This window comes from Lutjanus erythropterus, chromosome 16 (genome assembly GCF_056507025.1).
Source record: "Lutjanus erythropterus isolate fLutEry1 chromosome 16, fLutEry1.hap2, whole genome shotgun sequence".
NCBI lineage: Eukaryota > Metazoa > Chordata > Actinopteri > Lutjaniformes > Lutjanidae > Lutjanus > Lutjanus erythropterus.
Window position 1 is genome coordinate 29,413,826 of NC_139332.1, and position 16,175 is coordinate 29,430,000.

The 16,175-nt window shown below is 43.8% G+C and overlaps 1 protein-coding gene and 1 non-coding gene across 3 annotated transcripts; both read left to right on the forward strand.

Moving 5' to 3' along the window:
• Nucleotides 1–1,049: 1,049 nt before the first annotated feature.
• Nucleotides 1,050–15,907, forward strand: znf687b (zinc finger protein 687b). 2 transcript variants are annotated; one of them, XM_084738800.1, is made up of 10 exons: nucleotides 1,050–1,156; nucleotides 3,537–5,888; nucleotides 9,527–9,822; nucleotides 9,910–10,094; nucleotides 10,664–10,840; nucleotides 10,966–11,128; nucleotides 12,569–12,928; nucleotides 13,152–13,252; nucleotides 14,345–14,432; nucleotides 14,587–15,907. In XM_084738800.1, the coding sequence occupies exons 2-10, from the start codon at nucleotides 3,551–3,553 to the stop codon at nucleotides 15,223–15,225; spliced, it is 4,347 nt and encodes a 1,448-aa protein (XP_084594926.1). In that variant the 5' UTR covers nucleotides 1,050–1,156; nucleotides 3,537–3,550; the 3' UTR covers nucleotides 15,226–15,907. The 2 variants fall into 2 exon arrangements, with proteins under 2 accessions (XP_084594926.1, XP_084594927.1); XM_084738801.1 differs by having other exon boundaries at nucleotides 9,560–9,822.
• Nucleotides 11,197–11,332, forward strand: LOC146313324 (small nucleolar RNA SNORA13). The gene has a single exon (XR_014772132.1). It is a non-coding gene; the product is annotated as a small nucleolar RNA SNORA13 (small nucleolar RNA).
• Nucleotides 15,908–16,175: the final 268 nt, after the last annotated feature.

Below are 16,175 nucleotides of genomic sequence, written 5' to 3' on the forward strand. Positions count from 1 at the left end.
CTGTGGCGTCTGTGTATATGTTTGGATTTCATGTAGGAAGTGCTTTCTTCTTACCAAACTACAACCACCAACTTAATGACTTAATCACTGCAGAAGGAGATGAAACTAACTGAAACTGTAACTGAAAACATTCAAAAACTACAGATACACAAACTGAAACCATGTCACCAACTTTATTTTGAAAACCTCAATGATTTGACATGGCATCATGTCCTTTGTGATGTCAGTGGTTTCACTGACCCAAAAAAACAAAGCCATGTTTCACCTGCGCTTGTGTCAGGTACAGGACAGTATTCGCTGTGCTGTAATCAAACAGTTATCACAATAATTAAAATTTGAAACGGTAATTGTTAGGAATTTTGTCACGGTTTATCGGTTTACTGATTATCATTTCATCCCCAGCGTGCATCTACTCATGGATGAAAGGCTCGTGATGGCGGGGGTTGTAAACATTAATTGCATCCTCCTTGGCTGAGCTGAAACGGTGGCATCACTGAGCTAGCTCAGGAAATGGTGAGGTTGGTGGGTGTATTTAAGTTTAAAGAAAATGATTCCTACATGGAACTGCTCACAATGTCTGTGGATTATCTTGAGTGAACTGGCACTTTTAGCACCACAAGCCGAGTGCCATCTTGTTAAGTTATATTAGAAATAAGGCAGACATCTCTACAGCTGATAACTCAAGAACTTGAACCAAAACAATTTCGATGGACAAATAGCACTACAGATAAGAAGAAAATATGTATTTTTGATTTGGGGGTAAACTCTCCTTTTAAACTTAACAGTTACCCACACTCCTGTCATGTATTTGTGTTTTTTTGCAATAAAAGCTATATGTAAATATGTTGCTTTTTTGTGTTTTTATTGCTCTCAGAGCCTCTTATTGTTGACACTGCCAGGTGTGAACCTGGTAAACCATCAGTTTTATGCAGAGACAACTGTCCCGACTTAAAATGGTTTAAAAATAGCCCGGTGAGGACATTTATTAATGTTTAATGTCATGCACAGTAGAAATAAATATACGTGTCGTTTGCAGCATCATCCATGCATTTTTCCAGCGCTATCTCCGCCTGATAGGATGTCCCGGGTCACGTGACGGGAAGCGCAGCATTTTCAGCTGAAAACGAGCTAGGATAGTCGGGAATCGCATATCCAGGTAAACAATCAAAATACATGAAATATTAAACAAAAATCCCCATCCCAGCCATCCTCTTCTGTGCCATCGTCGACCCTACGATCACCGGGTTGTTACCGCTGTGAAACCATACCTCAACAGACCGCTCCGGTTGCTTTTTAATGGCGAACGCTAGCTCGTTAGCTAAATGACCCCTCTCTGTCTTGGCTGGAGCTCAGCGGCCAGCTAGCCAGCCTCAGTCGGGGAAGGAATACCGCTAGCTCGGAATAACCGAGGTCGCTGCCCCGGCTGTTAAACAGTTTCGTAAACGCTCACTTCTGCAGAGCTTGGCATGCACTGGAAGCAATAATGAAGCGGTGTTTCCCATTCATAGCAAATTAGTGCTGAACCTGTTAGGAGAGGAGGGTTTGGTTGCAGAAACGCCGTCGCTAGCGCGCTAGCTAAACGCTAGCCCAGGATCCTTGTTGCTCAGCTAGCTTCCCTGATATCAAGCTAACATGCTGTAGCTTGTCAGTTTGTGTCAAATGAAGAAGGTGCATGCAAGAAATTCACTGCGCGGAATTTACCTCGTAAATATAAACATTTTAACCACCTTTAACAATTTAAACAATGTGCATGTTGAGGTTTTTGTAGCAGGTGTTATGCTAGCAAGGCAGAGCTAATATTTTGATGGACAACAACACAGATTCATGCTACAAAGGGGGGACAAATTAAAGGAAAAACCTGAGGGTTTGATCCCTCTGTTAGGCTGCATTTTTATGTGCATTTTGCTGGTATGGTTTGGGTCCACTTTCCCCTTTAGAGGTGGGAAAAAGCCAGCCAAATTCTGGTAAAATATGACAGTGATTGGTGTATTTGAGCCATAGAATGATTTATTATTCAGTGGCTGCTGAATTTGAATATTTATCTGTCAGTGGTTAGTAGATTATCAAATTTTAAACGGTTAATTTCACCCCCTGGTCAATGCAAATCAAGTCATTCAAAGTGATCACCTTTATTCTATGATGAAACATACCTATCCTGATGGGAGTGGTCTCCTTCAGGATGACAGTGCTCCCATCCATAGGGCAGGACTTGTCACTGACTGGTTTCATGAGCATGAAAATATCGAGAATCATACGCCGTGGTCTTTACAGTCACCAGATCTCAGATGAATTGATCACGTATGGGGGATTTTGAAGAGATGGTTTTGACCGCGCTTTCCACTACCATCGTCAAAACACCAAACAAGGGAACATCTTTTGAAAGAATGGTGTTTCATCCTTCCATTTGACTTCCAGAGACTTGTACAATCAATGCCAAGGCATGTGATGGCCCAAAGCCGTACTAAGACACTTTATACAGGTGTCACCAACAAGGATTGCCTGCTTGCCCGGGCCAAGTAAAATGTCATGTTGGGCTAGTGATTATCTAGCAACTTTGGGTGGGGATCTCTTGTGCCTCATGATTTGATTCGATTCAGAGGGTGACGGTGCAGCTATAAAACGATTATCAATGCATTTTAAAGTGAACTCAAGGGTAGCCTGGTTGAGAATGTAAACACAACACACATGTGTACAGCTGTTACTTTTCACCATGTAATCAGTTCAGCTGTAAGGAATGTACCGTCAGTTTTTACAGGAAATCATAATGTTGATAATTGACTGTTTAATTTACAATTATTAACTTTTTTGCATTGATCTTAATCTTTGAGGAGAGAATCGTCATGTATCAAGGATTCAATTATGTCCCGCATCCCTATCAAATGGTAAATAAGAATTAAACTATTTTGACAATTGATTTATTATTGAAGTAATTTTTCAGGCAGATATTATGCTGTTTTCAGCCTCTCAAATTAGACATTAAACAATCACCTGGTAATTATTTGGCAACATAACAGCATACCCATTTAAAACCATTTATTTACACAATAAACAAATAGCTACTTTTTCTCAGCAGGGTTCAATGATAATGTTTTTGTTCTTTTTCCACTTACCTGGTCAGCAGGCGGGTCAGAAATCTACTTATGCAAAGTCAATCTTACTTTTTTTTTGTTATTAGCAGTTATCAAATACTAAATAAAGTTAATTATCATGTTTAATCTAGCACAGATGTCTCATTTTATTTATAAATATATTCAGTTTTATATGGTAATAAACAAAGAAAAGTGGGGAATCTCCATATTTGAGAGGCTGAAAACTGCAGTTTTTGCCATTTTGCATTAAAAATCAATCAGTTATCAAAATAGTTTTGTTTTGAGATTTACTTGCCTGACGTGGCGCAGGCAAACAGGCAATCCTGACAGTTAAGCCCTGCTCAGTTGTCAAATATAGTATAAAATATTTACAGTCTGAAAAAGTATGGAATTTTGAAATGGAAAATGTGTAGAATCTCTGATGTCTCTGATTTTATGTTTCCGCAGGAGTTAATCCCGGTATGGGGGACATGAAGACCCCAGATTTTGATGACCTGTTGGCAGCATTTGACATTCCTGATATAGATGCCAAAGAGGCCATCCAGTCTGCCCCCGATGAGGCGGAGGGACCCCATGGAGCTGCGGGCGCACCTTTGGGAAAGTCGGACAGTGTGGTGGGTGTTGGGTCATCCTTGAGACCGCCGAGCCCCTCAGACTCGCAGGCGGACACCTCAATCGTTAGCGTGATAGTGAAGAATAAAGTTCGCCTCGAGACCGTAGATGGAGGGGACGGAGGAGACACAGACCAGGACCCCATCGATGTGATCGCAGGGGTCGACGTGGGTCCCAGACTAGGAGCGTGTGCGCCTGGAATAGCTGAATCTGAGGCTCTCAACCACAACGGTTTTGGGGCGTCTGGTGTCTCCACGCCTCTTCCCCTCAGTCAGTCGCAGTCTAACGGAGCACCGTGGTCCCTGAACACCCCGAAAGTGTCTTCAGAAGCAGCAGGCGCCGGTGCAGCCAAGTCCCACAAGCAGGGCGGGAACATTTTCAACAGACTGAAACCACTTGTGGCGCAGGGGTCTGGAGATCCAGTGGGCCGGGCGAGGAAGATGCAGCTCCTCCAGCAGCAGCACCAGCAGCAGCAGGACACAAGCCAGGAGAGGGCGGACGGAGTCAAAGCTTCACTACCTTCATCTTCCTCACTGTCAGCAGGGTCGTCTCCGCTCCCTGCAGGCGGGCCCGTCGGACTAGCCTCGCCTTTCTTTCCACCATCCAAGCCTCTCCTTCCCACGCCACCTTCAGCCCTCTCGTCACACCCGCTGCATTCGTCTCAGCCTTTTAACGGTGCTCCCAAAGGTGGCCCCGCTGGGTTTCAGCACCAGCAGATGGAGGAGGATGACTCAGACCCCGATCTAGGGAGTCCGTTGGTGATCCAAGAGAACCCCGACTCCCCGACTTGTACTCAGCTGAGCCGACGCTACAAGTCTGACTCAACCCAGCCCACGTCCTCTACTGCGTCTCACCCTAAACCAGGGGACACTCCATCAGGGGCATCTCTGACTTCTTCAACACCCCAGTCGTCTGGCTCCACGGAGAGTCCCCAGCTGGAGGAAAGACATTCAGAACACGTCATAGAGGAGCGAGACTCACCGGAGAGTCCTGAACCAGAGATGCCAAAATCAACTGCTCAAGTCGCAGGTAAGAGGTGCTCCAGCCCCGCGGTGGCCTCCACGCCACCTCCGTCTGAGCTGCGGGAGCCCAAAGAGGAGGAGGAGGAGATGGAGGTGGGGAACGGCATCGAGAGGGTCGCCGACGGCAAAGCTGATAAAGGGGAAAATGCGAGAACAAGTGAGGAGAAGATGGAGGTAGATGATGGCAAGTCTAAACCTCCATCCAGTGACGGAGGAGAAGCAGGTGGCGCTGCTGCACCTGCTGCCTCTGGAGCTCCATCGCGACCCCTCAAAGTCAGAATAAAAACTATTAAAACCTCCACAGGTGGAATCACCAGAACTGTCACAAGGGTGGCGCCCAAAGGTGGCGCCGCAGGGAAAGGGTTGGACGCCAAAGGTCAACCTGGGGAGCGTAAGGTTTTAGGAAACAAGGCTCAAAAACTTGAAGCTGGTCACATGACGACTACTTCTCAGAAAGTAAGTGCTCTCAACGCCCTGCCTGTGTCCACACTCGCAGCCAGCAGCGTCATGTTAGCTGCCGCCACGAAAGTCCAAAACAAAATGGCAGCATCGGACAAGGCGAAGGTTTCTGCCACTGCTGTTAGCATCACTAAATCTGCAGCGCTGCCTGTAACTCCCGCTGTCACCTCCTCCCCCAAGTTCTCAGTTGCTGCTGGTGGGATCAGCGTCCGCACAGCCACCAATAAGACGGCTAACGGAGGCAGCGGCACCATCATCGGTGGCTCCCTCCAGCCAAACAAACCCGCCTCCATCGTCAACAGCACAGGCGCCGTCATCTCCCGCAGTCAGTCAAGCCTGGTGGAGGCCTTTAACAAAATCCTCAACAGTAAGAACCTGTTGCCGAGCTACAAGCCCGACCTCTCAGCGCCTCCGCCGCCTGAGTGGGGTCTCCCGCTCCCTGCCACAGGGTACCGCTGCCTTGAGTGTGGAGACGCTTTTGCCCTGGAGCGCAGCCTGGCTCGACACTACGACAGACGGTCGCTCCGCATCGAGGTGACCTGCAACCACTGCGCTAAGAGGCTGGCCTTCTTCAACAAGTGCAGCCTGCTCCTGCACGCCCGGGAGCATAAGGAGCGTGGGCTGGTCATGCAGTGCTCGCACCTGGTCATGAGGCCCGTCACCGTGGAGCAGATGATTGGACAGCAGGACATAACTCCCATCGGTGGTGAGTAGGGCTGCAGATTATGATTATTGCAATGATCGGTTAATCTGTTTTTATTATTATTTTTATTTACAATGAATCGATTCAAGATTCAGCATCATTGAAATTGTGTCGTCCTCAAACGGTTTATTAAAATCGACACATACTTAAAAAAAATAAATAGACAGGAATTGAATGGGATTATCAATAGAAAAGTACAGAAAATGACAAAATAAGCAATATTAAATATGGAGTACAAGTAACATTGGTGCAAATTAATCATTTAGTCAATAAAATGTCTCCCTGAGCCAAGTGACGTCTTCAAAAGTGATTGTTTTGTCTGACTGAAATTAAATTTACAACATAATAAAACATAGAAAGGCATGAGATACTTATATTGTAAAATGCAGGAAAAAGGATAATTAAATCTTTGTTGATAAATGACAAATGATGGATTATCAAAACTGCAGAGAAATTATTTTTGTGCTGATTGGCTAGTGAGGCTATCGATAATTTGTTACAGCCCTCATAAAGGTTCTGCATTTTTGGTTGCATGTTGGGTGTTTTTTTAGTCAACATTCAGTTATGTTGTTTAGAGCTGCAACTAACGAGTAATTCAATTAGCGATTTATCTGACAGTTATTTTCACCATTAATCTTTTAGTGTTCCTAAATGTCAAAAATTTGTAAAAAAAAAAATAAAAAATACTCACCACAATTTCGCAGAGCTCAAAGTGACGTCTTCAAACTGCTTCTTTGGTCCAATCAACAGTCCAAAACCCAAATATATTAATTTTACTGTGATATAACATGAAAAGAAACCTGCAAATACTTGAAAATGAGGAGCTGAAACTGGACAGTTTTGGGCATTTTTGCTAAAAAAAAAAAAAAATACAGAATGATTAATCGATTATCAAAATTATTGCTACTAATTGACTAATTGTTTCAGCTCTACATCAAACAGTAACACTTCATAGTAACCATCATTAACAAATGGTGCTTTGATGGTTAATTATTGGCACAACTTGTCATTAGTTTGTGTCATATAAAATAGTTTATAAATGATGTATTATATCATAGAAGATCATATTAACATTCTGATTAAATTAGTAAACAGTTTATTGTTTATACACTCTATTAAGTATTTAATAATGAACATCATCTCTCCATTACAGAGAGAGATGGACCAGATATTTGTAACTCTTGGTTATTGATTAGATTGTAAACTGTGTATTAACAGTATTTGAATGGGCATTATAAAGTTGCAGTTGATGATTATAAAACCTCATGTGTGTAACTTGCTTACGTTAAGTTTTGTACGTGATCTTAAATAAGTTAAGCCCAGTTCAGACCAAAGATTCACTAAGAGACAATTTAAAACTTGCAACTACCTGACAGTTTGCACGATGCGACTAGATGAGACGGTGTATCGTCTCCATCGCAGCAGCTCTCTGTACCCGCTCTGACTGTTCAGCTGTTGAGGTTTTTTTTTTTTCGCAGCTGGAAATAATTTGTAGCGTCTGAAATTATAAAAGAGCACAGTTTCTGCTAAAGTTCAGCGAAAACAGAGAGAGACAGAAAGAGACCCAGTCGTGTCTAGAAGGGAACTCCAGACCCACAGAAGATCCTGTGAGAGTGATCAGTTTACGAGTACGATAGTTTCACAAACCAGGGGTTCCTTTCTAGACCCACCAAGAGACTCTGCTGAAAAGGTGAGTGAGTGCTGGTAGCCGAAAGCCGGTGAATCAGAGAAATAAAACATAATTTTCTGATGGTTTCACAACAGTTATGTTCTCAGCATAAATAAACACTCCTCAGACTCCACAACGCCCGACTCTGTCTGAATGTGGCCTTCGACCTTGTCGTACAAACACACCTGTTCCTCCAAACAAACTGATGAGGCGATCCTCTCTTTTCTTCCGTCCAAAACTCTGTCATTACTCACAGTTTACTGACTTTGCTTTGGGCTGACTGGCTGTTGAAACGGGAGACGTTCTAGAACCTGCCGCTGGCGGTTTGACAAGCTCAAGTTGCAGGAGACGCCATCAGCTGGCTTGAGCTGAGCTGAGGTCTTGTTGTGAATCTTTGGTCTGAATTGTGTTGAACCTGCATGATTTTTTCCCCTCTGACCCAAGTAGTATTTATGCCTTTATTTTGAAAGTCTACCTGGGCAATGCATATTTATTGTTGCTTTTTTGACTGTGGAGCAATCAGGGTCAGTAGTGACGCTTAAAAAAAATATCTATATCTATCTATATCGATTATTTTGACTGATATAGCAATTGTGGTCATGATAATTTTTAATCATTATTCTTATTTTGATTGAATTGACGTGTTAAAATGACTTATTTTTTACAGGAATCTGTACAAAATGAAAATGTTTTTTTTTTTACATTTGTAGCATCTAATTTGTAGGACAGGACATCTCTGCTTCACAACATCATTAATTTAAACATTTCTTGACACACATTTTGCCTTTAACAAATATTACACCTCCTGCAATTTGAAAATTGCAGTAAGCCATACTGCAAATTCAGTAAAATGGTTTGAACTAGGGATACTAACAATTAATCAATGATAGATTAATCGATTCTTAAAAAATTAATCGATCATGTTAAATTTATTTGATCTACTTATCAAATAAACATCTTAAATATGTAGCTCTTTATATGTTTCATTGGCTACACTCTTAGAAATATGGGTTCCAAAAGGGTTCTTCCTTAAGGGCCGTGGTTCTACTCAAAGCAATTTGCTTCTGAAGAACCCTTTTTGGAAAAAATGGTTCTTTGTAAGACTAAAGGTTTCCATTAAGAACCCTTTTTCAGGGGTTCTTTGTACCATAATATAAAAAGGTTCCCTGTAGAACCTCCTCAATGTGTTCTAGATAAAACCCTTGGAATAAAAATGTTCTCAGTAGAACCCCCTGGGTGGATTCTTGTTATCACCCCTAGAAAGGTAGAAAGGTTCTGGATAGAACCTCCAGGGAGGGTTCTAGGTGGAACTACTTCACCAAAAAAGTGATCTCTGTAGAACCTCTCACAGGAGTTTCTAGGTGAAATCTTTCACAGGTGGTTCTAAATATGACCCTTTATTCTAGATTCTGGGTAGAACTCTTCGAAAGGGTTCCAAGAGACCTTTTATAAGAAGTTCTTACAAGAACCAAAAATTGTTCTCTGATGGGAACAAGCTGAATAACCCTATATGGTTCTACTTGGCACCTTTATTTCTGGGGATGTTTGTGATTCTGTCAGAGAACGAGCAGCATGTTGCTGTGGACATAAAACTCGAGTTCGAGTGGAAGAAAATGCATTTGGTAATCTTTGATTAATCGATTAATTGATAGTTAATTTTACCAGTGATTGATCAAGGAAAGAGCTGCCATATTTGACGAGCTGAGAGTGAGAATATGTTGAACATAAACATAAAAAAAACATCATCTGAAGTTCCAAATGATGCTTATGAAACTTTAGAATTGCTTTATAAATGGTTTATAATGCATGTAAATCCATACATTTTTATTTCTTTTAGTGTAGAGGGTCATGAAAGACAGATATTTTAGTCTGACAGTATTTCACAATAAAACACACACATCATTCATTTGGGATTCATCTCCATTGACCACGTCCCATTTGTCTCTCCTGATTTCCACCTGTGGCTGACCAGGCCTGCTCTCCACTTCGTCCTCCTCTCCTCCAGTCTCCTCTCCTTCCACCACCACCGGCGGCTCCGCCGTCTCTGCCAACTCCAGCCCGATGAAGGACGCTTCGGCTCCAGCGGCCGCTCAGCCTCGACCGGTCCGCCGCGCTCCTCAGGGCCCCCAGGCGCTGATGCCTCTGCCTTGCAAGAAGGCCGAGGGGCTGCAGTACAACAACTTCAAATGTCCAGAGTGCCAAACGCAATTCTCCGGCAAGACCGAGCTGGTCACACACTTCCAGCAGATCAGAGCTGCTTCTAACTCTGTGAGTCTTTGAAACCGTGCCGCCGATACCCGCTGTTATAAAACGCCGGTGATAGTTTTGTTTGATTTTCCTTTTCCTCTGTTTCAGACATGTACGCAGTGCTCGCCTCCAATGATGCTGCCTAACTCGTGTGCCGTGTCCGCCCACCAGAGGATCCATAAACACCGAGCGCCTCATGTCTGTCCCGAGTGTGGCGGCATCGCCCGGCAGGCCAGCTTCCAGACCCACCTGGAGGAGGCCTGCCTGCACTTCGCCAGACGTATTGGATACAGGTGTGGAAACACGTCCCAAAACCATTGATAACACCTGTCAATAAGCATCAGCAGATGTCTGGGTCTTGATTTGATACCTTGATACTTTAACCAGTTATTTATTTCTGATAGGCCAGTCATTTTTAAAGTGGAAAAAAAAATCACAGATCTATGAAAATATTGTCTCCATTTTGATTTATTGTCAGTAACCAGGATTCATGCACAACATATCATTCATCATTAAATTATATTGTTAAAAAAAAAGCACCAAAGGTTTGATGAGGGATTTCAACGTTTTTGTGTCAGTGTTTTAGCACTTAAAATGTATATTTTTGCCATTTTTGTGCTGGACAAGTTACATTTTAATATGAAATGGCTAATTTTGCAGCCTGTCCGGGTTTTATACATTTCCTGTTTGCCGACATTATTTGAGATGTGAGATGTGATCTATAGTGGATGTTTTAAGGCAGACGCATCCAAGACAGACTTGAAAATGTTTATATCAATAAATAAACGCACTCAGTTCTATAAAGATGTGTTTTTGCATTAGAGCTATAATTCATCAGACTGTGTATCACGATCTTGTCCAGGTGCTCGAGCTGCCAGGTCGTATTCGGAGGGTTGAACTCCATCAAGTCCCACATCCAGACTGCTCACTGCGAGGTCTTCCACAAGTGCCCCAGCTGCCCCATGGCCTTCAAGTCTTCCCCCAGCGCCCAGAGCCACATCAGCACCCAGCACCCGACCCTCACCGGAGGACAGGCCAAGTACGTGTCGTATACCGTTTGTACCAAAAAAGACGTCTACCTGCATGTAGAGAAATATCTTTAGAGGATGATCACATTTTAGAAACAGATCTCTAACATATGAATGTCTTTTTCTCCTTTTGCAGAATGATCTACAAGTGTGTGATGTGTGATACGGTTTTTACCCAGAAGCCCTTGCTGTACATGCACTTTGACACTCATTTAGCCAAGCAAAAAGTGCATGTGTTCAAGTGTCCTGACTGCACCAAACTCTACGCCCAGAAAGGGTCGATGATGGAGCACATTAAGGTGTGTTTTCTCCTCAGTATGAATATTCAGAGATCGTAGATGTTAGACAGTAAGTTGAACGAGCATGTTGCCTTTATGTGTTGCCCATTTGCTGCTTTCTACAGTGAATGTGGTGTCAACAAAGGCATACAGCAACTCCTTGGATCGGCCTTAGCAAGGTTCCTCCATGGTGACCTTGTCCTAAGTTCTATACCAAGTACAGAAGTTAATTTAGGAATAGAAATGAGTTTCTGTGAGACAGATTGTTCTGTATTTTTAAAGAGATAGTTTGGATTACTTGAAGTGGGGTTGTATGAGGTACTTAGCCATAGTCAGTGTATTATTACTTTCAGTAGATGGTGGTCGACACGTGTATGAAAAAAAGGTCCACCTAAAGTTTAAGTGTATACTGGGATTATTTTCTCTGCTTTACCTTGCTATCAGACGGCCTTTTCACGAGCTTTTACGCCTTTCATTTATAGGATAGCTGAAGAAATGACAGGATATGAGGAGGGAGAGTCAGGGAAAGGAAATGCAGTACTCACAGCCTTAATACCTGGGGCGAACGCTCTACCAACTGAGCCACCATCAAACAGCCTTTTCTGACAGGAGACCACTGTTATATAAGCCAAATATCGCTCTCTCCAAACCAACCAAACTCCATTGCCAAAATCAGTGATTTTACCAAACAGAACATGGGAGTTGCTGGTCTACCGCTGCCCTGATTTTTTAAAAATTTGTTTGTGTTATTTGTGTAACTTCAGTGTTTTAAAAAGCTACTTCAGTTTCACCAAAGTCACACAATAACACAAACTAACTAACAGATCGATGCAACGGTTGACCAGCAAATTCTGCGTTCTGTGAGGTAAAATTGTGTTTTTTTCCCAGTGGAGTCTGGTGTGCTTGAAGAGAGAGATTTGGCTTGTAGAACAGTGGTCTCTAGGGCTGCACAATTAATCGAAATATTATTGAAATCCCAATATGGCAAAGTGCCATATCCAAGTTGCAGAAGCTGCAATTTTTTTGATAAATGAAAAATGTGCGTCTAAACAGCATTAAAATAAAACACTGTATTGGTGCAGAGATGCTCTGGCCACTAACACCAGTGTTGATTTCACCAACGGAGTCTGGCTGCTTAAGGGAAACCAATATTTGGCTTATAACTGCAATTTCCTGTCAGAAAACACTGTTCGACTGCAAAGTAAAGTGATGAAAATATCCTAAATATACCATACACTTAAACTGATTTCTTTAGCTTCTGTACTGGTACTTGCTTCTTCTGCGTTTTCAAACTGGGGCTGACAACCATCTACTGTAGGTTATACAGTGAATATGGATACCTTGTACGTCATGCAGCCCCTCTTCAAATAATACAAACTACCCCTTTGGAGGTAAAGGAATCAATTTTGAACGTCCTGCATGTATTTCTGTTCTCTCACCCTTTCCTGTCGTCCCTCTCAGACGGCTCACAGAGGACCGTCAGCCAAACAGACAGAGTCTCAGTCCGACGCCTCCAACCCCGCCTCGGCCCCGGCCAACACGTCCGGCCCCTCTGGCCTCAAATCCAAATCCTCCGGAAAACCCGACAACTCAGATGGGGAGGACTGGGGGCGGGAACAGGAGGAGGAGGAAGAAGAGGAGGAGGAAGACGACGACGACGACGATGCGGACGAGGACTACGAGGCTCCGGGAGGCCACTCGACCTCCGCGGGCGGCAGCGCTCAGCCCGCCGCCCAGACGGAGTGGACCTGCCCTCAGTGTCAGACCACCTTCACTGACAACGAAGACTATCTGGGTCACGTGAAGCTGGAGCACGGCAAGGTGTGACATAGTTATTTATTTAAACCTGATTCTATAGATGAACCCAAGGATTGTTTAACCAGCTGCTTAAATTTTATTGATGGAAAATGGCTGAAGAACCCACCATGTTTGGAGCAAGGCTGTTGTTAATTTCCTGTCTGTACTGCTGCTCGTTTGACTGAGACCTAACATCTTTTTTATCTTATCTCTCTGTACCTCTGCCCGTGTGCCGTCAACTCCAAAGTTCCCGTGTCGTATTTGTGGAGGCACGTTCAGCACGTCTTCCAGCCTGAGACGTCACGAGCGTGTCATTCATGAGGGCAACAAGAGAGTCTTCCATTGCCAGTGAGTCGCTTAAACTTTCATCAAATTCACATTTCAGATACAAATTGACCCACAACTACGATTTAAAATGTTCAATGTTTGAACTTTAAATGTTATTTAAAAACTTTTCATTGGGTGACCTACTATTTAGACATGTTAATTATCAGAGCTAGACTGATAAATCAGCCTTATCAGTTTATTGTAGATACACAAGTTTATTTATTTATGGTTTATTTGATAGAGACAGATGCAGTATATAAACTGAGCTATCCGGTGCGAGTTTTATACCAAATGCAAATTTTCAACAACTGTCTCTAGACGGGCTTTTATAAAAATAGGAGGCTGGAACAGTGAAGTAAAAAGAAGATAAGTTGAGTCAAGTAAAATATCATATAAATGAGCACAGCAAAAAAGCATGCATTTAAAGATTTAACATTTAAAATCTAGACATGAGTGTTTGTGTGCTGCTGAATTAACCAGGAGTTGGTTGCTTTATTAAAAATGGTGAAGTGGGCCTGAGCGATATAGCTGAAAAACTAGTAGTGAAGTTTTGGTCGATATCAATAATTGAAGATGAATAAAGTTTGCAAAACTTAAAATCCTGCATTTACTTAAAATGTGGCAGTGATGGTTCCCTAATTTTTAACAGCTTAATTTTGAAAGAAACGGCAGCACAGAAATTGCAGATTAGGTTTGACGTCACCATCACATCATACTGTGAACTGACTCTGTGCTCACGTTGTCCCTCCTCAGTCGCTCATCCTGAGATTTCTTCCATTTTTTCCACAACAGTATGCAGCATGTGCAGAATGTGGATGAATTTTCTTGATTTCAAAAATAGAAATGGAGAAAAAATACATCTTATTAATGAAGAGAAAAACTTGAGGTAATTTATTCAATTAAGTTTTTTGGCTATATAAATAAAACGGACACCAGAGAGCACAGACAAATTGATTTCTTGGCTCAGTGTCATAATTCTCAAAAAATAATCTAAGACATCTGTATTATTAATATGTTTATATGTTAATTACTAGGCCTCAAAAATCCAGTATTGGTCAGACTCTGATTATAATATAATAAGAAGTGAGTTAACCCTGTGTAATTATTTTTCAGATATTGCACAGAAGGCAAACGCACCTTTGGAAGTCGGTTCTTACTGGACAAACACATTCGGCTCCATCACAGAACCACAGATGGACAGGTGAGTCAAGACACGGTGGTTCTCTCTGTTTCTGGACAAAATATAGGGACGCAGTAAAACTGTTCATCAACATATGAATTCCCTTGCACTTTTTGCTTGCCTCGTGTATCAGTACTGCAACGTTGAGTCTTTGTCTCACTTGTTGTGTCCTCAGGGTCCCCCCATGACCAGGAAGCGTGCAGCCACAGGGGCAGAAGGACCAGGCAGCTCCTCAGAACAAGACGGCGAGGGCGGACCTCCTGGAGGCCGGGCGGGCGACGAGGACGAAAACACCACAGAGGACGGCGAGGAGGGAGCAGGCCCCGCAAAGAGAACCAGGGCGTCCACCGCGTCGACATCGTTGGCGTCCAACGAGTTGGAGGAGGAAGACAACATTTTCCGCTGCGTCCCGTGCGGCTACTCCACCGAGGACGGGGCGGAGTTTCAGCGCCACATCCCCCAGCATCGGGCAGACACCGCCTCCTTCCAGTGCCTGCAGTGCGGCGTCTGCTTCGCGTCGGCCGGCTCGCTCAGCAGGCACCGCTTCATCACTCACCGCGTGCGGGACACCCAGAGCGACGCCGACCGCGGCACCCCGCGCGCTCATAGCAGCGGCGGCGGTGGCGGCGGTGGCGGCGGCTCTCCCGACGGCTCGCCCGCAGCCTCGCCTCAGGCGCTGGGCGAGGATGGAGAGGGGAATCTGAGCTGCAAGGTGTGCGGCCGGCGTTTCGACAAGGCCTCGGACCTCAACACCCACTTCAGGACCCACGGCATGGCCTTCCTCACCGCACACAAAACGGACAAGCCCCAGTAGAGGGAGGGGGCGCGTCCGCTGACACTGTCGAGGGTCACGGCGGAGGAGCGCGGCTGTAGAATATGAATGTCGATCCTGAGATGAAACAGAGCTGCTTCCTGTGCAGTTTTTTTTTTTATCGACCAGAAACAGTTTTACTCTTTAATCTATGGCACCTCTTCTGTGCAATTGTAATTGCATGTTTGATCCTGTTACTGGTCACATAACTAAACACACCTGTGATAGACTCTTGAGTGGACGGCTCTCGAACAGCGCCCCCACCTTAACCCCGCCCCCCAGAGTAAAGCATTTATATATCAGCCATACTGTGTCTAACACGTCTTGTCCTTCCATTTCAGTCTCACTCGGCGCCGACTGTAGCCACCTGCCCGTTTTATCACACACATCCCACTGTAGTCCTGACTGCTGTAGTGCCCCGATTTTTGTACTTCACTTTGTTCATGACGTCCATACTCGTTTGCCTCAAATCCATGCTAATTTTTCCGGCATCAGATCAGTTTTAAAGGGATAGTTCAGAGTTTTTGAAGTGCGGTTGTATAAGGTCAGTGTATTACCTGTAGCGGATGGCGGTCGGCTCGCCTCCAGTTTGGAGAAGCAGCAGGAGTCCCAGTGTAGGAACCCACCACCTAAAAAATTTAATAAATGTACATCATATTTAGAATATTTTCACCTCCCTACTTTACCATCAGACAGCCTTTTCTGATGGAAAGCTGCCATTTTATAAGCCAGATATCTCTCTTTAAAGCAACCACACTCCATTTTATCTTGCAGGACATCTTCCAATCCCTCGATCCGATAGTTTGTTTGTGTTATTGTGTGACTTCACCACCATAAACAGCTAGTTTGGATTCACCAAAGTCACACAGTAACACAACAAACTAACCTACCAAGGCAGCAGTACACAGAAGTTTTTTTTCTAACGGAGTCTGGTTGAGAGAGCAGTATTTGGT